The sequence below is a fragment of the Bolinopsis microptera genome, chromosome 1 (assembly GCF_026151205.1).
Source record: "Bolinopsis microptera isolate Bmic1 chromosome 1, MBARI_Bmic_1.0, whole genome shotgun sequence".
NCBI classification, from domain to species: domain Eukaryota; kingdom Metazoa; phylum Ctenophora; class Tentaculata; order Lobata; family Bolinopsidae; genus Bolinopsis; species Bolinopsis microptera.
Genome location: NC_087072.1, coordinates 11,781,894 through 11,804,475, shown reverse-complemented (window position 1 = coordinate 11,804,475; position 22,582 = coordinate 11,781,894). Strand labels below are relative to the sequence as shown.

Genomic DNA, 22,582 nt, shown 5'->3' with positions numbered 1-22,582 from the left:
GTATTCAGCGGTAAAAGAAAATTTTAAAACCGTTGAAAAGACGGCGAGTGCAGTAGGAGTGTGAACGTGTCACTTGTGTTACTACTGCTGCAGCTACTACTGTTTACAGAGTAATGGGTGACAATTGGGAATCAAGAAACCAACACCAGCATAATATGACGGTTTTGCGTTAACTCGCGCGGGCATTTCGAGTATATATCGAGTTGGTAGCACGTGGTGTAGTTATAACGCACGTGACAGTGACGTGGTCGCCCACGTGTCACATGTTGTTTTAAAGGTAGACAAGGTTCAACCGGAGAGGAGAAAGTTCCTCCGTCAGCTGACCCTAAGCCGGACTGCGTGATTAGCCGGCTGCAGCACGTGACCTGCTGGTGGCGGTGTGATTGGCAGCTGGGGTTCAGTAGACGAGTAGTGTCAGATGCGAAGTGTTGACAATATAGTCTGTTCGCTGTGCGGGTTGCCGTGTGGAACGCAAGCTTGACCACTGTCTAGTGGGGGCCCCGCTAAAACTCTCCTGTCCAGTTACCTGTCTAACTTGAACTGTTACAATCCAGCTTCACAAGGGTATGCTCTACGCCATAAACTCCCTGCTATTGGTGTGCCTGCCCACGTGACTCTGGCGCCCTGTCGCCATTGGTTACCTACACTCTCAGATTAGCGTAACGTGGCACTCTCCCTGATCTCCTCTCGGATACCGGCACTTTTAAAAGCTATTTGCTGTTTAAGAAGGTCCCCGGCATATTTTTGGGTGATAGACACGCCTGAAAACGCTGAAAACGCGGCGGGATCTGGCTGATGTCAGAGGAGCTGGTGGAGGAAGAGAGAGTCCCAGAGAGAGAACTAGTCGGGCTAGAGACTCTCAGGCAGCCTGTCGCACTTCACACGTCCCACAACTTGGCACGTTAACCAGCCAACTCTACCGGGTACCAAGTACCAAAACCAGCTGTCAGCCCAACAGGGGAGATAACTGGATAACTACATATTATTATCTGTATTATTCCTGTCATTCACATAAGTTCCGTCTTCTCCCGATCCAAAGACTTTCCTCCTGAACTCCTTGAACTGCAGGCTAAATACCTTGGCTCAGCTGCCATCAAAATATTACGATCCTGGAATCTTTTTCTTTGAAGTAACTAGCTGATCTAGACGGTACTCAGCTTTAAACCATAAGCTTTTTTTCGGCAAAACTAGACGAAGTGAAGCCAATTGTTAAAATTCTGCACTTGGACGAGCAACGCACTAAACTGCTAGCTGGGCACGCAAAATACCAGAATGATACCTGGCCATGATAAACACCGAGATCTGAAAACAGTTCGAACTGACTTGTCAAAATCAGGAGCTGATTTTGCTCTGTTCGGAGCCACGCCTCGAAAATCCGGGGTAACCTAATAGCTTAACAAAAGGCTAACCGTGGCGTTGACTAAACCAAATTAGATAAAGTTACTTAATGTGTGCATACTCTGTTCAATGCATACTTACTTTACACAGCTGGTCAATTAACGGTAGCTCAGATTAAAGAAATCAGTGATCGGGGAGTGACTGTAGGCCCCGCTTAACTTCTACATTTCAGGGCCGTGCTAATGCCCGGTCACGTGATACCAGATAGAGAGAATCCCGGTACCGAGACAGAAACCGGGATTAACATGATATTATCGGCATTATAACAGGATATTATATAGACAGTTCCGCTGTTTCTTCCATCGTGTATAAGTCTGCTGCTACTTTTATATAAATATATGTTACTTTTATAATGGTGACATGGTTATAATATCAGATATCCGCTGAAACAGCCCTCTGTATCTCTGTGCGCTGCATATTTAATCGTATGTGTAATATAGTATATATGTGGAGATAGTTAATACTTGTCACCAGCAACTAAATTTAGACCCCCTCGCCGATCCCGCTGACAATCGTGGGTTGAGTTTTGCCGTAAAGATCCCGTGGTTTTTAATGGTTTCCCCTCGCTGGCGGTTTAGTGGATTGTTGATAGAGGGGTGGACACAATACTCCCCTTCTATCTAACAGTTGACAGGGTCGGTAATCCCCCGTGTAATTTGTTGGAGGATCAGGACAGCCTTTTTGGCGCTGGCTCCCTTACTAACTCAACGTTAAACATCTTATCTTCAAACTGTACCTAACTGTTTTGTACGGTAAACTGCTTTCTGAATCACCTCACTTGAAGCTCGCGAATGAAAAACAAGAGAGAGCGCAAGCACAGCAAAACTCAAGGGCAAGAAGAGAAAATTTTCTTAACATCAACAACTTATCACTTACCTTACAGTTAATAAGTATTTACCCTCTGTTCAGTACTCTGTATCCCTAGGCAGGCAGTACCACACCTGAAAGGGAAATGAATATTATCTAGTATATATATCCTGTACTGCATATGTTATGGTGATGCTTCTGATTTGAAGAACTTGCAGGAATCCCGACATAAACTTAAGTTCCTGCTCAGGGCTACATGACAGGTTTGGGTATTACGCAATGTTGCAAAATGCAAGTAGGAGCTGTACCTACTGCTGGTAGACATAAACTCGGGGTTTAAAACCTTGGCACGATATTATTACGCTCCATACCGTCAACAAGAGCTCTAGTGATCTAGCTGTGAGTGCTATTTTAAGAGGTATAGCATGAAGGCGTCAAGCCATAGTACTCGAGCACTGCACGCCCTACAGCTCTTACCACACGCGGGGGAAGTTGTAACAACCTCCCCCGCAACTACTTCATACTTCACCCCTCCTATTTGTACTGTGTCACTGCTCCTGTTTTTAAAACCCTCTGCCTATCATCAGCTAACTGGTACTCGCCTCCCCTCGCTCAGCTCCTGTGCCTGGCGGTCACTACACCACCAGCTTTTCAACAAACGAGCCTGTTAAAAGTTGACCCTGACTGAACTGAGCCTGAAAAACGTGCCCCTCGTTACGTGGACAGGTACTCATGTATCCAATTTTAATTAGCGAATAAATGTGGGCTGGCGAGGATGTCTGCGCGGCTGCACAATAATAAGACAGTGTTGTCAACAGCAGAGGAACACTCTAACTCTGATAGTTGCTATAGTTACAACTTTAAAACTGTACCCGGTGGATAGTTCCCCAACTATCGCCTCATCAGATCATCTAACTTCAAGACCGCTACATTCCTGGACAGGCAACAGGTGAACAGACCGGTAAATTGAATTCTGCTGAAAACAGGTGCTACTTGCTTCCCAGGCTGCAAGTTTAACAATTGTTTTAAAGTGGAGAACAGGGCGTGAGAGAGTGAGATTAGGAGATATAGCCGTGAGAAGGGCTCGTTAGGAAGATGACTCTTGATAGGTCACACCTACAACCACTCACCACCACTCCACTTGAGACCCGCACCTTATCTCCAATAGCTGACCTAATTGTAATCATCACAGGTCTAGAATTAGTCAATATCTGGGTAGTTGCCTGACAGTGCCACGCAGCTCTGAATATCAGTCAGTTAGCCCACAATATAGTTGTCATTACACTTCTTATCAGCAGTTATCACCTAGGTATAGGTTCACATGGGAGATACTCACTCACACTTCACTAATACTACACTAACTATTGACGTGACCAATAATCTAGTTCACACGATATGCGCTTATCTGACACTTATAATAGGGTACTATAGTATCGCAGTTACTTATAGTAGGCAACTATAGTATCTCTCTGTTGACGAAGTAGGAATCTGGTAATAGTGTTCGACTTGTACGAAGTCCGAATCCTATTTGAAAGAAGCCCGGGCTAAGAATGGATTCTATTTTAATGGGACCCTCATTTGAATGAATCTGGATAAAGATCAACAAGTCCAACGAAATCCTACATAACTGTTGTGCGCTCTGGTCATTGGAGCTTAACGTGCGTACTGGACCTTACCGTGCTTACTGGACCTTAACGTGCGTACAGGACCTTAACGTGCTTACAGGACCTTAACGTGCGTACAGGACCTCAACGTGCGTACAGGACCTTAACGTGCGTACAGGACCTTAACATGCGTACCATTTTAAAGATGCACATACTACATGATAGAGTATGGAATACAGGTATCTTGGCAATTAGCACTGTACTTTGTGCCTGATATTGAACACCAATGTGTATTAAATGGTAATTATTTAATACACATTGAATAGTTAACTGAATAGTTACCATTTAAACATTATATTTGTTTTTGAAAATACCACCAGTACTTCTATTTCAAATTTAATTTTCAGTATTTATGCAGATTTATGCGTCATCAAGTCCTCCAAATAACTACTTATTATTATGTACATATATTCAATATAACGAAGGAATGCCCCCCACAGGTAGGATGACTGTTCTCCTCCTTCTCCTCCTCTCCCTGCTAAACCACGTGACCCCACTGCACGTGTTCGTGTCGTCCCAGTCACATGACCTCCTCCTCAAACAGACCTTCTCTCTTGTAGTTGAAGGAGACGACTGCCCCTACGACCCCTGCTACTTCACAGTCAGGATCAACAAGGAGGTTGTAAGTTCAGGAGAATACGAGAACAGTACTAAGAGTACAGATATCAAAGTCTCCACCCCAGGACACACCAACTTAGTGGTGGTGTTTTCAGATGATGGGACTGAGAGTCACCTAGTATACCCCTCCACTCTAGACGGTGGACTCCCGCTCCTTTTTGTCATTCCTGTGCTCGTCACAAAGTCAGATTACTGTAACTACATGGTATTTTCTGTTGGTGGAGAGGAAGTAGAAGGTGTTTCGTTTTCTGAGGAAACATTGGTTGAGATTAACATTTTCAACGGAGCAAAAGAGAAGATAACCTCTCAGTATTTCTACAGTGGTGTCCTCTCGCCAACAGTCCAATTGACTAACACCACGTCCCAACTCTCCCTCCCTATCACCAGAAACTACACGGTTGGAACCTGGACTATCCCCCTCAACAAGAATACCCTCCTCAGTCAGGCTGCTACAGCTCCCCGGGACTGGCACATTAGAGTTACATTCCCTAAAACTTATGTCGACTCCTGCCTTATTCAGGACGCTGTCTTCTCAGTATCTCTGCTGAGTTCTGTTTATAGTAAACCTGACAGTTATTTTGATCCGGTCACTCCCGTTTTCAACACAGACAGCCAACTCTTATCCAGATATTCGCCTTGTAGCAGAAATGTGCAAATAGTGTTCCAGAAAAACTCTTCCTATTTTGGGATGTATAAGTACGGCAAAGTGGAATGGTTTGCAGTAGGTTTTAAAAATCAAAGTAAAAACTCGGGAGTCGCTGGCTCAGAGCTAGTGGAGGTGGTGCTGCTGCCCACTACCGTTATCCTGGTAACATCACGTGGTGTACTGACTGTGGGAGAGTCAGGTGAGTGGGAACATCTTCACCCCACCACACACGCTACTCGCACTGTTACTCGGAGCTGCCCTGCCGTGTGCACTGATAGAACAATCATCACACTTAACCAAGCTGCTGCCCTGACAGCTGAGTTAGTATGTTTCACCTTGTATATCTGGAACTTTTTAACTCGTACCTGGCTCCGACTTGAATCCTTTGAAAAAGATCAGCTAACGATCGTCATGTTCTGTAATTTTCATTACATATGAAAATACTTGGTTTCTCAAATCTCTGGCAATATAAAGTCCACTTCATGGGCTGAGAATGTAAATAATATTAAATCCTATTGCAGCCGGGGCGAGGGACAAAGACAATTTTGGCATAAATTGCATTTACCAGATTCCCGCTAATCAATATCATGGACTACGTGCTTTTCCGCGAATGTGCGGATATACAAATAAAGTTACAGGGTTTTAGACAAACATTTATCCCCTGGTTGTTTAACTCAAATGTATGCGAACCTTGGCGCTACTAAGTAGCGAATTTTGGGTTGACTCGAAGTGATTAATATTAATTTTCCAGCACAATGACTTTTTAATTTTGGGGAAATTATGGGCTTTCTTCGTTTGCCCTGAAATGAAGTATTACTGTTAAAATAAGGGGGAAATGTCCGGAGGGCTACAAGAGGCCTGACTACTGCAATAGGGTTAAAAGCCCGCTCTGATCTACAGGACCGTTATCCGGCAGGTATCCGTATTCAGACTGGAGACAGTACCGATCTCCCCGGACCCAGACTGCAAGATACTGGACACATACCATGATACCATCCGCAATCTCACTGTAGTCTCTCAAAAATGTGAAGACTTTGTCACCATAAACGGCACTGGAAGTGGCCCTCCTTTCAATAATAGTGTTGTAAGTAAAGTTTTATGTGTACGATCCGTTTTATTTTAATCCTCCTTTGACAACTACAAGTTCTCTACAACAAATTTCAAAATTTTTGTTCAACAAATTTATAAAAAAGATGTGATCCATGTTCTCTCTCAGAAGTGGCCGGACAGTGTAGTAGGGGTACACTGGGACGAAGTAACCTCTGATTTGTACCTGCACGGTTCCCAGATCCTGCACTCCTCTTCTCGGGGAGAGTTCCTAACCACTGTACTGACCCTCAAGGAGGGGGACCTGGTCAGGGACATGGTCTCCGGGGGTCTCTTCGGAGATATTGTAGCGGTAAGTTTCACTACTGCTAATATAAATACCTTAAGTTTACAGTTTATACCTCTTTCATCGAGTTTCTTTTGGTTTTTCGTGGTCAAACTGAACAATTGTCGAACAGTCATAAATGAGTCGCATTTTTCATTTAGTGAATAATATTGATTCTTTTCTTGACAAAACAACCTAGGCGTGGTTGACTAGGAAAATGATCAATATATTTCATCGTCAGAACGTCATTGCGTGGACTCAAATTATTTGCAGTACTTAGTAGTGTTGAAAACTTGAAAATATGTATTTTAAAAATGTTTTTGATGCTTGATCCAAAAATAGGGCTGCAAATTTTTAATTACAGTACAAATGAATTAAAACTTTAACAGCCTTATAAATTAACTCAAAATGTGGGTTTTCAGCTGACCGACTCCGGAAGAGTGTTCATGTCGAACGTTGGAATAAACCGATTTGTAGAAGTTCACAATATCCAGAGCAGCCCGATCACACCACACACATACTTCACATTAGATCACACTTCTCAGTTGTGCTATCACACTCTGCGAGACTCCTCAATCACCAGGTTCCTAATGCTCCTGCTTTACTTGAAAGGCTGCTCCGATAGGATGCACGTGCATTCTGCGCATGCTCCCGCCTCGCGCGGTGGATCCCCAGATTTATCGGGAATCCCTACTCTCTGATTCGGCAATCCATACATCAAGATTCGTGCTTATAATTATAATTAGTCAAATGACACTAGAATTATCTGATTCAGGTACAGAATACCCAGACGAGCGTTGTATGTGGAGGAGTCAGGAGATATTCAGCTCTATATAGAACTTATAGGAGGGAACAAAGTCAGACTTATTTCCTTCTCACAGGTGATTACTTTTGGGAACTACAAAGTTGGGAATTACAAAGTTGTTCCAAGATTGGGATAATATAAGTTAGAATCTAGACACAAGAGTGTGATCACTACAAGTATCACATCTAGCATTTTAGCAGCCACAAAGTTACACTGATACCGGGTTCCTGCGTTATGTGCCACTGGTTTTCAAGTTTAGCAGATATTTTGAAACGAACTAAACAGTTGATAAATGCCTTTAACCTAAGCCCAATTGCTGTAGCAGAACTATTTCACGCTTGGGGAGGGGGTTGTGGAGGGGAGGGTGGGTTGTGGAGGGGGGTTGCGGAGGGGAGGGGGTTGTGGAGGGGAGGGGGTTACGGAGGGGAGGGGGTTGCGGAGGGAGGGGGTTACGGAGGGGAGGGGGTTTGCGGAGGTACAATGTTCTCTGTCATTATCTGTCCGTATTATGATATTATAATACACCACCTATCTAACGCTACTGTGGAGGGAATGTCAACTCTCTCACCCTGTCTATATCTTACCGACTGATCTGATTGGGTCACATTAACACTGCAATCACACCAGTCTTGGCTTATCACCCTCTTTGTTAGTTTACTCCTCTCGTTTGGTTGCTGGCCCTCCGATAATATAGTAGCTGGTTTATAGTAGTGACAAGAGTCAAATTCTGAATTCTTTAAGTTTCGAGATTTCTTTTTTGGGTCAAGAACTATCCCTGAAAACCATCAGATCCCCCCTTATGCAACCACTTAAAATGTCACAAAAGTGCTTGAAAACTTCGGACCTAGTAGCTAGGTTCATAGCAGTTGGTTTTATAGTAGCTAGGTTCATATTATCTGGGATTTATATAAGTTTTTTATAATGCTTACTAAGAGAAAGCAACGTATTATTTTAGATTTGTGTTCTTTTCATGTCAACCCGAGCTCAGATTAAAAATTATCATGATACCCCCTCAGAAGAACACGTTCGCCTTGGGAGATGTTGGCAAGATATTCCAGCTAAATGAAGGCAGGGGATCTGGTAGAATAGCTGAAGTGACCCAAGCAACTATTTCTGACAAAAATAGTTCTGTTGCGATTCTTGAAGTCATGGAACCCTTTTTCAAGCCCAAATCTGTGCAAAACACTATATTCATAGAGTCACACGGAGACGGCTTGGTTAAGATCGGACTTGTTGGTGAGTCCATTCTTTATTTTAAATTTCCTTTATAATGATTACTGGTGAACTCTTTTATGGTGTGGTGTATCACAATCCAGACTAACGACCATGGTCAAGTTCGTTTGTTGTCAGTTTTTAAATATACCAACTACAATTAGTTACAACCATTCCTATATCATCGCTCTGCTTAAGTAAAGGCAGCTCCATTTTATTAACGATCAAAGGAAAGATGTGGAATATCGACTGTTGATTATCTTTAAAATTGGGCGAACTAAAATGTAGATTAGTGCAGTGTGTTTTACTGTAGAGTATAAAAGTAGAAGGGTAATAGTGAGTGTCTAGTAGTGGTGTCTCCTCAGGTGGTAGTCTGTGGACCACCAGACAGATAGGCTCCTGTATCCTTGTCCTACACTGTACTCCTTTCCTCGTGTCCGGTGTCCACAGTCCAACATCCCTAATTGCTACCCCTCTCTACCCGAACAAAGGTACGTGCGCACAAATATGCCGCGATAGAGAGATAGTCGTTAATATTTAACAAACTTGAAGCTCAACAAGTCTGAAAATTAATTTGCACGTCTATTCGCTGCTAACGGTTGAGCAGCTGCTGCAGACTTTAACGGTTAGATAGCAAGAGAATTAGACGTAGCCAAACCCATTTTTCTGTCCAGTGAGCGAGTGCATGGGGTCAATTGAGTCGGACAGATGGTTTTCTATCAACTTAGACCCCTATATGTCAACGGTTGAGGTTGAGATTGGCGACAAGTTCGTGGTAACAGAGGTCGGTGACCAAGTAACAATAACTGCTCCGAGCTCTCTAAGCTCTGATTTGGAGGGGAGCATCATGACTGTGGAGGGAGGCAGACAGGGTATCGTGCAGAAAGTCAGCGACCTTACTTTTGTCATCATATCTAATGACAACTTCCTGCTCAATGAAGGTAATCTCTCTTTACAGTGACTATTTTACAGAATAGTGTTTATGAGTATTCCTAAAACTTAAGTATTAAGTCACCTCTAAGTCACCTCTAAGTTACCTCTAAGTTACCTCTAAGTTACCTCTAAGTTACCTCTAAGTTACCTCTAAGACTCTAAACATTTTAATACCAAAACGAAATTGATAACCACGTCTCAAATAAACCATAAACCATAAGCCATGAATCTGGGAGGCCTGATAAGGAATGAGGATGAATATTACTCCTCCTTCGTTTAGAGTAATATTTCAAGGATTACAGTGACAGGGTTAGAGGTAGTTACTGCAAATAGGTACTATTTGTAGCAATAGATAACGTCTATAAAGAGGAGACATCGTGTCATAAATATCCTCTAATTTGCTCTTTTTTTTATTGCGACAACATTTTCATAGCAAAAGAACAATATTATTGGCTTCACAGAATTTGAAAGCGGTGAGATAGTGTTCTCTAACATTGGGTCCGGAATGCTTGCGGAGGACATGTTGGCACGTGACTCAAGTTGGATCCTGTCTGAACCAGAGTGTGAGGTGGTCTTTGTGGCAGACGATCTACAAGCTCTCTCTCACCCTGGTAAACCCTCTAGCTCCTGTTTAACAAATCCTTCGTCTGTTGAGTACTTGTTAAGTTCCCCTTTCAGTCACTTTCCTGGTTACTATGGTATCTGTCATCCGTGTGCCGAATTTAAGGCTTATTAATTTCAGTGTGTTTAACTCCACATAGTCTAGATTAGTTCTCTTTAAAACAGTAACAGTGTTAAAATAGCTATTATCAATGCTTAGCATCTGAGTTCAAAGCGTCTATCAATTCCAGTGCCTCAACAATCAGTACACATAGACACGCTCAATCAAGTTGAACTAAAAGTCAAAGTGTCAGACAAGAGAATGTTTCCGCCATCTTCTCCCGTCTTCAAGATAGTGTTTGACAATCGAGACAAGTTCCAGTTTTACTCCACCCACAATACCACATCTCATCTCACTCAACTAACTGTTAGTTAACTCTGCGGCTTTCCGCTTAAATCAAAATAATATAATTAATATTACTTCAGTATAATCAGTTGCAGTATACAATAATATGACCAGTACAATTATAATATAATTTACTTCGCTTTTGTAAGAATACTAGCTGCAAACTTGTGACTTTAAACAGTAAACCTCAGATTGGTCTAAGTCACGAGAGTACAGAGGGAGGTACCTACACCCCGGTACTGATCACGCCGTACCTTTCCGCCAGTTTGAAGTGCGAAGTACCTTCAGTACTGTTCTCAGTCCAGCAAGCTTGTGATCCTCAAACCAGGCTGGTCCAGAGGTATCCTCACGTTCCGGACCAAGCTGCCTTCCTCTCCCCTCACTACATGGCACCTCACGGTTAGTTATTAATTTCATGTTTGTAAAATTCCAGAATCCCCTGAAAGACTGCAGGGTTTTCTAATTTGTGGCAATTTTCTGATCTCTCGAACGAATTTACACTATGCCCATGCGGGCTTCTGGGTTGTCTAAGGTGTTTTCCCTGCAATATAGAGATGTGACTGCAGGGGTCCGCACTTCAGTAGACTTGAGACTCCATAACTTGTCTAGAGTGCGAGCCCGAAAGTTTGATTTTAGTGTTTACCGTGTAGACTATTTTTCAGGAATGTGCTGAAATTCCTGCCCAGTTTAACACCAACACACTGTCAACTCCGTACCAGCTCCAGGGGTACAGGCCACATTTTAAACATTAGGTAGACTTTATAGTGACGTCACTTCCAGCAAACACTAACCCTCAGGAGACAACGTGATGACGTCACTACCAGTCAACTACCGACCCCCCTCAATCCACGGTCGAGAGATCTCCACTTCACACAACGTCTACAATGCGGACCCCAGTCAACCTATTCCCAGATCTGCGAAAGCCGTTTCTAAACACTCGTACGAATTTAAACAGTGTAATAACTCGGATAGTCGGGCTGAATGTTCTTGTTCAGACGAGTTAAAGATATCCGGTAGGTTCCCCCCTCCCTACCACCCCTCTCCCTACCCCCCCCCCCCCCCCTCTCCCTACCCCCCTCTCCCTACCCCCCCCCCCTCTCCCTACCCCTTTACCCCTCTCTCAACATCTTACACCTGTCTGACCGAGCTCTTAAAAATAGAACATACTATTTTTATCAAACGTGAAAAAGTTCATTTCCCTGTATAGTAAAGCTGTGATAAGGTTTCAAGACTACTGCTATTTAAAAAATCAAAGGCTTCAACTTTGAAATAAGAATAATAATCCAAAGTCAAAGTCTATTTGAACTAGACATTTCAATTTAGATCTTAATTTTGCACCCTAAACTCCGATATTCTCATAGATTTAGCAGCTCACAGTGATTGTAGACAGATTGTGTACAAGGTTCCATACACCTCAATATTCACACCGGAGCTGCTTATCATGAGGTTGGGAGAGGACCCTCTACCTTTAAAGTGAGTACTGAGTAGGGGGGAGGCGCTAATAGCCCTAATGGGGGGGGGGGGGGGCTAATAGTCATAGTGGGGGGGGGGGGGGGGCTAATAGTCATAGTGGGGGGGGGGGGGGGGGGGGGCGCTATTAGTTATAGTGGGGGGGGGGGGGGCGCCAATAGTCCTAGTGGGGGGGTGCTAATAGTCCTAGTGGGGGGGGGGGGGGGCGCTATTAGTTATAGTGGGGGGGGGGCGCCAATAGTCCTAGTGGGGGGGTGCTAATAGTCCTAGTGGGGGGGGGGGCGCTTATAGTTCTAGTGGGGGGGGGCGCTAATAGTTCTAGTGGGGGGGGGGGCTATTAGTTATAGTGGGGGGGGGGGGCGCTAATAGTCTTAGTGGGTGGGGGGCGCTAATAGTCCTAGTGGGGGGGGGGGGGGGGCGCTAATAGTTCTAGTGGGGGGAGGAGGAGGCTTCTTTATTTAGCAAAGTTTATATGCTCCATATATATTCTAATAAGTAGAATTGCAGTTTCCATCATTGTCATGTTTTGTGTGATCAACCATCTGCCATGCTGTGTGTCACGATGTAACACTTTTCACTGCCCCCCCCCCCCCCCCCCCCCTCCGGCTGCCGGCAGTCTGCGGACCCCTTCTCTTCATGCAACATTATTTAGGGAGACCGAAAACTATTCGACATACTTTTAAACTATACGCTGGGTCAAAATTTGGATTTTCGTCTAATTTCGTATCCTACAACTAACTACTTCCATACAGATCCATAACTTGTTACTGCACTTTACCGGTAGGTATTTTAACACCTTCACCCTTCCAAACCTCATCACCTTTCTGTTATCTGTACCATTAATTCCAGCTATGTACGAAATTTCTATAATTGTAATGTCTGTTGTCTAAACCATTACTTTGTGGTAAAACTAGGCACACTAACTTATAACTTTACCACACTTAGTCACACCTAATCACACCTAATCACACCTAGTCACACTTATCTGATCACGGAGCTGAACGGAAGAGAAGAGTTTCAGATTTACAAAGCTGGAGAAAACAATTTGTCGCCTAGTTGCAACTACACCAACTGTTCTATCGTATTTCTGGGATCTGGTGAGTGTTATATTGTAATTTTATATTAATAAAACAAATATTTAATAAAACAAATATTTAATAAAACAAATATTTAATAAAACAAATATTTAATAAAACAAATATTTAATAAAACAAATATTTAATAAAACAAATATTTAATAAAACAAATATTTAATAAAACAAATATTTAATAAAACAAATATTTAATAAAACAAATATTTAATGAAACAAATATTTAATAAAACAAATATTTAATAAAACAAATATTTAATAAAACAAATATTTAATAAAACAAATATTTAATAAAACAAATATTTAATAAAACAAATATTTAATAAAACAAATATTTAATAAAACAAATATTTAATAAAACAAATATTTAATAAAACAAATATTTAATAAAACAAATATTGAATAAAACAAATATTTAATAAAACAAATATTTATTTTTACGGCACAATCAAACAATATCAATAATAAACAAATCAGAGGAGGTTTGAAGTGCCAAAGGCCACTGCTTATCATTAGATTTGAGAGTGACATGTGCTTGAAACCCCTTCAACCATCCACTATGTATATATATTTATAATACAAATATAATATATTATATTTGAGATATAATATAGATTAGTTACCATGTATTAGGGTCATCTTGATTTTGGAGGGATAGCAAGTACTTTTTAAGGTTAGATTTAAAATTACCTGACAAGCCTGATAAGTCTGAATTTTTGGAAGAACCCGGGATTATTATCCCATCTTCATTAGCATCACATAATTTCGAATACATAGGGGATGAGATCATTCCAAATTTTCGTAGAGGTGTACAAAAATTTCTGTTGGGGGATATCTAACCTCAGTAATGGGACGATCAGACGAAGTTTTTCCTTTCTAGGACAGAACTTGAAAAGATCTTTAATCGACTGGGGAACATCAAATTTAAGAATTTTGAATAGTTCCATAAATGTATGATACATGATACATTGGATGACATATATTGGAATACCGCAACTTTGTACCACTTTTATATTGGAATACCGCAACATTGTACCACTTTAATATTGTAATACCGCAACTTTGTACCACTTTTATATTGGAATACCGCAACATTGTACCACTTTTATATTGTAATACCGCAACATTGTACCACTTTTATATTGTAATACCGCAACTTTGTACCACTTTTATATTGTAATAACGCAACTTTTTACCACTTTTATATTGGAATACCGCAACATTGTACCACTTTTATATTGTAATACCGCAACATTGTACCACTTTTATATTGTAATACCGCAACATTGTACCACTTTTATATTGTAATACCGCAACTTTGTACCACTTTTATATTGTAATACCGCAACTTTGTACCACTTTTATATTGTAATACCGCAACTTTGTACCACTTTTATATTGTAATACCGCAACTTTGTACCACTTTTATATTGTAATACCGCAACTTTTTACCACTTTTATATTGTAATACCGCAACATTGTACAACTTTTATATTGTAATACCGCAACTTTGTACCACTTTTATATTGTAACACTGCAACATTGTACCACTCTAATATTGTAATACCGCAACATTGTACCACTTTTATATTGTAATACCGCAACATTGTACCACTTTTATATTGTAATACCGCAACTTTTTACCACTTTTATATTGTAACACTGCAACATTGTACCACTTTACTATTGTAATACCGCAACATTGTACCACTTTTATATTGTAATACCGCAACATTGTACCACTTTTTTATTGTAATACCGCAACATTGTACAACTTTTATATTGTAATACCGCAACTTTGTACCACTTTTATATTGTAACACTGCAACATTGTACCACTCTAATATTGTAATACCGCAACATTGTACCACTTTTATATTGTAATACCGCAACTTTGTACCACTTTAATATTGTAGCCTTTCATGTATTACTCCATTATGTTGGAGTGATCTGCTTAGCGGGTTTCTAATCTCGGTGTTGACACATGTGTTGGTGCATGAATATTCCATCACTTTATATAGTGATATATAGTGCACTATTAGCTTGTTACTGCTGTGTATTAGGGCACTAGTCACGTTTTAGATTATAGCATGTCCGGGGAGATAAACGTGAAAAAAAAAACCTCCAGTAATATTGATAGGTTTTCCTAGTCTACAAATGGTAGATGCCTCACTCACCTCCCCTTTCAGAGCTGTTCCACTACCGAGTAGTTGTGATGGAGGACACGATCTGCAACTACTCTACTGAGTTCCTGGTGTACGTGGTGGATGTTCCGCTCCCCAAGACCCTGCACAACACTATCACTGTGCATGTCGGTATGTAATATCACAGTGCAATGTTCATGTCGGTATGTAATATCACAGTGTAATGTTCATGTCGGTATGTAATATCACAGTGCAATGTGCATGTCGGTATGTAATATCACAGTGCAATGTGCATGTCGGTATGTAATATCACAGTGCAATGTGCATGTCGGTATGTAATATCACAGTGCAATGTGCATGTCGGTATGTAATATCACAGTGCTATGTGCATGTCGGTATGTAATATCACAGTGCAATGTGCATGTCGGTATGTAATATCACAGTGCAATGTGCATGTCGGTATGTAATATCACAGTGCAATGTGCATGTCGGTATGTAATATCACAGTGCAATGTGCATGTCGGTATGTAATATCACAGTGCAATGTGCATGTCGGTATGTAATATCACAGTGCAATGTGCATGTCGGCATGTCAAACGCTGGGCATGATGTCAATGAACGTACTGACGGTCTCTTTTGTAATTGTGGCACGTGTCGCCGAGTAACGGACCTAATTTCCCTCTTTATTTATATCTCATCTAAATTTTCTTGACGCAACAGATGTTGTGATCAAGGGAACAAATATCGGCTGGAATAATATTATGACCAAATATGTTAAATCGTATTATATGTCTCCTGATAGAGAGTTTGTGGTCTTGGTTTCTAGAACTGGCTTAAAAGGATCAGTATGTGCCAGGGTTAAGGGCAGAGTATACACAAAATGTATCGGTATGTGCCCGTCCTGTACCGTGATCACCTCTGTTCACTCGGCGAGTATCGGTATGTGCCCGTCCGGGTTTAAGAGGCAAAGTCCTGTTAAGGTTTGATAAGCCTAAGATTCCATTATGAACCCATTGCAATTGTTGTATTTTAACTGATCTACTGTAAGGGTAATCACTACTATTAAATAGTACTAATACTATACTGTTTCAGGCGCGATAATGTTCGTAATAATCCTGATCTACTACACGTTTAGTAAAGGAGCTGATACTGATAGGAGCCTCAACAAGAAAGGATCAAAATTCAGGGACAACTCCAGTTCCTCCTCTTCTCTTCCTGATAAAACTGCGCCTTTGAAATATTAACTACTTCGTTATAACTTGAACATCAATATTATTTTCGCTGATTATGTTAAAAGTTGGCTATTGAGATAAGAGAGATAGAAGTTATTACATTTAAAGTAACCAACTTGTAATTAACACAGTCCGGGACCCCCTGGAACGGGGAAGGTTCCTCTTATAGCCACCATCTAAACCAACATTGAGCTTATGAGCTTTCACTAATCAGCATATAAAAATACATCTGAATTACTTTCATACCCTCAGAGCCCTTTGAAAAGATATTTAAATTCTTGGCGAGTGACTTTCACTCAGTGAAACATTGAAAACAACATCCGCCGCGCTGGAACCGATCGTTCACAAATACATAATATAACAGTTGGCTACATCATGTCAGTTATGTACATCATACATGTTGGTACAAGTTAGTGCCAGAATAAATACTAGTGGGTTAATCTGGGGCAATTTCGTCTTCTTAACCAATTAACTATCCAACTCCTGACTACATTTTCTCTTTGAGTTGCAACTACAACTGATATAACAGTTAATGTACTCCACGAAACATTTTCAATATCAAATTTCTGTGTAACTCTGTTTTTCACGAACAAAAATTTTGTGTGTAATAATATGATTAATTTTTTGAAATCCATGTATTATCACTTGTCATAAATTTTATTGAAGAATTGGGATGATCATTAATTACTATAATATATTATATAATGTATATATACTTACAGTATATATATATATATACACTCTGTATACCATTACCTACAGTGGTTATCACACGAGAGTGAAATTCAAAATTGGTACATTTCCCTTTTCGCGCGCCGGCGGCTGACGTGCACGAAAGGGATATGCAACGTGTAGCAAGAGAGAAAGATAAAACCAGCCATATTTTATATCATATATACCAGCTAGTTAGGTGGGAAACTCAAGCATATTATCTGCCAAAACTCTGATACAAGAAATTAACTTTCTCCATTCCACGTAATTGAAACAGTTTTCGCCAATAAACGCTGTGTCATGTAAGCTTAATATATATATAAGGTGATTCGGAATCAGGATGAAAACCACAATTTTTGGTAATTCCCAACAGCCAATTAAATTAAATGGAAAACATCTCAGTTGATTTAAGAACGTTCGGAAAAACAAAAAGTGAGTCTTCGATCGAAATCATTGTATCCGTTTCCTTCCGCACGTATTCGTTCACTTTTGTCTTTAATACGTGAGAAAAGCGAGCCTTAGACCAGCAATCTAGGTTACACAGTTTGCCTAGACGAGCGTGCTAAAATCAAATCACTCTACACTGGGAATTCGAAATTTTTATTTTTAAAAGGTGTAGTGCTTTTTAAACAAACACCCATAATATTAGCAATTAGGCCATCGACAGTGAGCCGCGCGTACCTTAACGGGTGATACTCGTAAAATATCTGTTCCATGTATTGGACCGTCGACGAGTCCAACTCGGCGCGCGTCCTGGTAGGTTGTAAACCTACAACGCGTACCGACTCTAGGATAGTTTTTAAACGCTAATAACAAATAATTGTTAATAGTAATTTCGGCCAGCACAAACTTCTTGATATGAAATTGAAACAAATACATATTTGGTATCCTTTCCTCAGTCCAATCTTTTAAAAATTTGGTTAGTTTACTTATAGACTAACAATGAAACTTTGAGAAAAGGTATGAGCATATCTAATCATCAGACATAGTGGTACAACTTTGTTCTAACCAGAGCCCTCACACAAGAGGTGCCGTCTTCGGTCTTTCTTACTTGTGAAACAAGCGCGTCACGTAGTACACGAAGACTCATGGTTATATGTTACCTGAGGACCCCAGGCTTTAATGTTGGTAAACAACCGAATAGAGATTAGGCGGAATGACAGGCTGAGCGCGGCCCAGTAAGGTTATATGTAAAGTTACAACTCAAAGCAACATCTTTTTTGTAGGTTTTTTTTGTAGGTTTACAACCTACCAGATATTTTACGAGTATCACCCGTTAACATCTTTTATTCCATATATCATTATATCAACTCCGATATCTTCCAAGTTTTTCCCGAAGTTTCTTAAGTCCAACTGGAAGTTCTTTACAAATTTTCAAAATGATCTCACTCCATGAACTGAAGATATGATCGACGGAAGATAAATTGACAAAAAAACAATGGTTTGCGCGGCGACCACAAGCCAAAAATAGATAAGAGGTATACACCATAATACACAAGTATAATAGCCTGGGATTCCTTGACATACGTTGCATGCCACTTTTCGCGCGCACTGGATTCCCAGGTAAGTTAACGGGCGATACTCGTAAAATATTTGTTTCAAATATTAGGACCGTCGACGAGTCCAACTCGGCGCGCGTCCTGGTAGGTTATAAACCTACAACCAGGTAACTGTAAGTAGCAATAACAAATAATATTCGCATAGCCATGTGTCTACGCGTACTGCGTGACGCGCTTGTTTCACAAGTGGCGGTCGCGCGCAACTGCAAGCGAAAGGGCTTTGGTTAGAGCAAGCAATAATATAGTTAAAATATTTCCCTAGCGGATTACCGTTTGTAGATTTATAATCAAAGTTGGACTCGTTGACGGTGATCTTTGGAACAAATGTTTTTGGAACAAACATTTTACGAGTATCACCATTAAATTACCTGTAACCGTTAACGGGTAACTCAGAAATTCAGAAAACCTTACTATACTGAATTACCGACTGGCGGGGCGCGCTTTCACCTAACCATGTGCTTTCGCGCCACTGCGGGCGCGCTTGTTTCACAAGTCAAGAAAAGTCCTTTTTACCGCCGTGAGGCGGGCGCGTGCTACTGCAAGCGCAAGGGCTCTGGATAGAGCAAGGGCGCGCTTGCTAAAGGCGCTTTTTAAACAACCGGTTTGAGCTCGGGCGCGACATCAAGTACACTGGTTGCTCGCGCCTGTGGCCTGGCGAATTCTATTGTCCAAGCTGCATGTGACACAATTCAGCCAATCAGTAAACTTTTATTCGGCCCGAAATAAGAGTTTTTGGGATAACTCAAAACCTACCTTGTCCCGAATAATTAACTTTAGTTTCACGAGACGAAGATTTTGGTTAAAACTGGGGCTTTTACTAATTCGCTCGCCCAAAAAAAAATATAGAAATTTTATTTTATACCCACAATCAATTCAAGATTCATATTTAGTTCAAATATTTAAAGTCAAATTAACTATTCCATTCACGGGTGATACTCGTAAAATATAATTGTTTCGTCGACGAGTCCATGCCCACTCGGCGCGCAACTTGGTAGGTTATAAACCTACAACCATTTCACATTTCACAGATATCAAATTTTTAAATTATAATAAAATAATTTGTGATATGTGTACACGTGATAAATTAATAAATTAATTTACGCTTGCGATTTACAAAATATACAAAAGCAGACAATACTTAGAAAAATTGGTTCGGCGCACACCTGATAAAAAGAGTTTGGTTAACATTTCCGAACTAACAACTAAAGCGTACATTAAAAGCTAACTTATCGAATTCTTTAAGACATATTAAATTTGACGTGGTTCAATAAATTAGCCACGAAAATGTCCAAATTGTGTAGGAAGGTTACTGTCACCAAAATGTAAATCAGATCGAACGAGAAATTAGATCGAACGAGAAATTAGATCGAACGAGAAATAAGATCGAACGGCGTCTCAATTCGATCTGATTTACATCTTGGTGACAGTTACTGTCACCAAGATGTAAATCGCAGAAGGTGGCACAGAATATTACTTGTGAAACCGGTGAAACAAGTGTTTTTTTAGTAAAAATGGCTAGGTGAAGAGTTTCTTCAGACGGCTTTTATCGGAGTGCGGGTTATTAACTAGCTTATGCACAACAACAAGCCAGCCCGAATTTTCGGTGTGTTTATGAACACTATTAGCCTGGTGAGTGGTGACGCAATCCTCATTTCAGGCAACGAAAGCCACGATATGGTCGGTCGCGCACAGCGTGGTGCCGCAAACTATTACTCTTCCATACTATTTTAAATTAAAACGATGAACGTGGTTGTCAAGAGGTAGAACATAACTATTATTAATTGATAAATATCATCGCCTTGCTATATTGTTGGCCAGATTTTCTAGATAGCTTATCAGAAAGCTTTTCAAAAAGTGTTGGCCCCATTTCCCATTTTACCTGTCTTTGATAATATTATCGGTGTAAATTTTCACCTACAATTTCAACAATCCTTTTTTTTCAACAATAATTTTCTTCTGCATCTCATTGGTATATTATAACCATTGATACAAAGGCCATAATCTTTCACCTGCTCTCCAATATCCACCTTGAAGCTGCATTTTATATCCTTGAACTACACAATATAAACTAAAGAATGTTTTAGTGTAGACTTTTCGTCACAACAAGACTGCACATGCAACCTATAGTAACAACTATAAACAGAACCCCTCATGTCTTCTAACAAATTTTCTTCTAGTCTTAATGTGAGCCTTGTGTCTAAAAATTTATCTGAACTAGCGTTTCAGTGTGTGCAAAAGCTTCCAGGCATGCGCATTCCTTGCCCCGTTAGTTACCTGTCCTTCCAAAACCAAACTAGCAGTCAAGGACAAAAAGTCATACACCAAATGGGCATTATATTTTATGAATTGTTTTACATCTTTTTATTCTGTAAAATGTGCTAAAATTAAATTTCTTGTTTCATTGAAATTTCTTGATTCATTGGTAGTATGAATAACCTTTTGAGATCCAAGGGCTTTATATTATTGGAAGGAGCTTACTGGGCGGCGCTCAGCTGCGCCTGTCATTCCGCCGAATCTCTATTCTATTCTATTTATGAGCATAATAGCCTACAGGTAAGAAGGAGCTTGAGCAATGATACACTCTTACATCTAAAAATGCCCTTTCCAATTACATAGTGCTATGATATTTTGTAGACATTTGTGATGATGTGATGTCATAATTTTTACTTTACTTTTTACTTTAATTGGTTCTATATACTCATAGCACTTACATCCTGCACCCTCAGTAACACGTCTGCTAACATGAAAAACTTAAAATTAGGCAACTAACGTTTCGCTAGTTATCTTAAGATTTCATTATCATTATAATATTTGATCGGCATCACTAGTGTGTATTGTACATATCTACAAGCTTACAGTTTAAGGTTGTGCTCTAGCTTTTTGCAGTGGATAACACAATTGTATTACGGGTATTTGCCTCACAGAATGGCCAAAAAAAGGAAGGTCTCTCAAAGTCACAAAACACACTTTATTCCAGTTTTCATCTCATAAGAAGCTAAGTTGACACTCATATTTTTCTTCCCGGGGGTTCATTTAATCTCATAACCATTTTTTCTTTGAGAAAAATTGGCCGGAAAATCTTCCTCCAAAAAAACATGCCTCACAGAATGGCCAAATCTGAATTTCTATAATTTTGTTGATGGAGATACTTTTTAAATTTCTATCACCACACGTTCTTAGAAAACCTATTAAGGAATGGGGTAATAACCTAAAACTCACGAAAAAACTGAGCTGTGAAAAATTATTTCACAAAAAAGAAAAAATGCCTGACAAAATGGCAAAAAAAAAAAGAAAACGAGAAAATTTTATTTTTCTAAAACCTTTGGCTCTTGTTTCAGGCATGCTGCTGGTATTAATATGCCTTGTTAACACCCCCATATAGGTGAAATTTCTTAGAACTGAATAAAAAGGGCATAATTTCCTACACCAAAAATGGCCATTTTGTGTGGCGTTGTTCATATTCCCTGATTTCATGATTTATAACCTTCATTCGGCTGTAAAAACACTCCATCTGGGGTGTTATTGTATGATAAATAGCTTGTGAATACTTTAGACTTATGGTTTCATTGAATAAAAGGAGTTTTAAATTTTGGCCATTTTGTGAGGCATATTTTGGCCATTTTGTGAGGCGTTTAGCCATTTTAACATTTTGTTTCTTCCTAAATTGAACAATGTTCGTTTTGTTTGATGAATACTATTCTTTGAACATCTTCTGTCATACTGGTGCCAGAAGTTCTCACCAAAATGTAAACTTAGTTCAAAAATTTGAAAACAAATTTTTCAGTGCTCAAAATTTCTACATAAACAGTCATATTTATGCCAGAAAATGTGGTCCTAGTTAATGATTTCACCACAGGAAGTGTTGCCAGAAGACTTTTGTTTCATATGGTATCCACAAAACCTACCAGTCTTTT

At 40.1% G+C, this 22,582-nt stretch overlaps 2 protein-coding genes across 6 annotated transcripts in view; both read left to right on the top strand.

Moving 5' to 3' along the window:
* Positions 1 to 22,582, top strand: part of LOC134826659 (probable NADH dehydrogenase [ubiquinone] 1 alpha subcomplex subunit 12) — a 76,053-nt gene that overhangs the window by 43,954 nt on the left and 9,517 nt on the right. The window contains exon 1 of one of the 2 annotated variants that reach the window (XM_063839126.1): positions 19,721 to 19,730. The exons of the other annotated variant lie outside the window; for it this stretch is intronic. The gene's annotated coding sequence lies outside the window, so the exon portion shown is untranslated. Of the gene's footprint in view, positions 1 to 19,720; positions 19,731 to 22,582 lie in introns of those variants that run through there. 2 annotated transcript variants of the gene reach the window in all.
* LOC134826628 (peroxisomal ATPase PEX1-like) overlaps positions 1 to 22,582 on the top strand; it is a 66,246-nt gene that overhangs the window by 40,716 nt on the left and 2,948 nt on the right. For 2 of the 4 annotated variants that reach the window (XM_063839101.1, XM_063839109.1), the window contains exons 2-17: positions 4,310 to 5,453; positions 6,050 to 6,217; positions 6,350 to 6,532; positions 6,928 to 7,088; positions 7,281 to 7,386; positions 8,327 to 8,546; positions 8,888 to 9,013; positions 9,197 to 9,463; positions 9,917 to 10,066; positions 10,307 to 10,482; positions 10,653 to 10,860; positions 11,259 to 11,474; positions 11,823 to 11,934; positions 12,907 to 13,028; positions 15,212 to 15,337; positions 16,259 to 17,028. The exons of 1 other annotated variant lie outside the window; for it this stretch is intronic. In XM_063839101.1, the coding sequence (XP_063695171.1) occupies positions 6,497 to 6,532; positions 6,928 to 7,088; positions 7,281 to 7,386; positions 8,327 to 8,546; positions 8,888 to 9,013; positions 9,197 to 9,463; positions 9,917 to 10,066; positions 10,307 to 10,482; positions 10,653 to 10,860; positions 11,259 to 11,474; positions 11,823 to 11,934; positions 12,907 to 13,028; positions 15,212 to 15,337; positions 16,259 to 16,410 (2,178 nt within the window). In that variant the 5' untranslated portion in view covers positions 4,310 to 5,453; positions 6,050 to 6,217; positions 6,350 to 6,496 and the 3' untranslated portion in view covers positions 16,411 to 17,028. Of the gene's footprint in view, positions 1 to 4,309; positions 5,454 to 6,049; positions 6,218 to 6,349; positions 6,533 to 6,927; positions 7,089 to 7,280; positions 7,387 to 8,326; positions 8,547 to 8,887; positions 9,014 to 9,196; positions 9,464 to 9,916; positions 10,067 to 10,306; positions 10,483 to 10,652; positions 10,861 to 11,258; positions 11,475 to 11,822; positions 11,935 to 12,906; positions 13,029 to 15,211; positions 15,338 to 16,258; positions 17,029 to 22,582 lie in introns of those variants that run through there. One more of the 4 variants, XM_063839118.1, reaches the window with a different exon arrangement.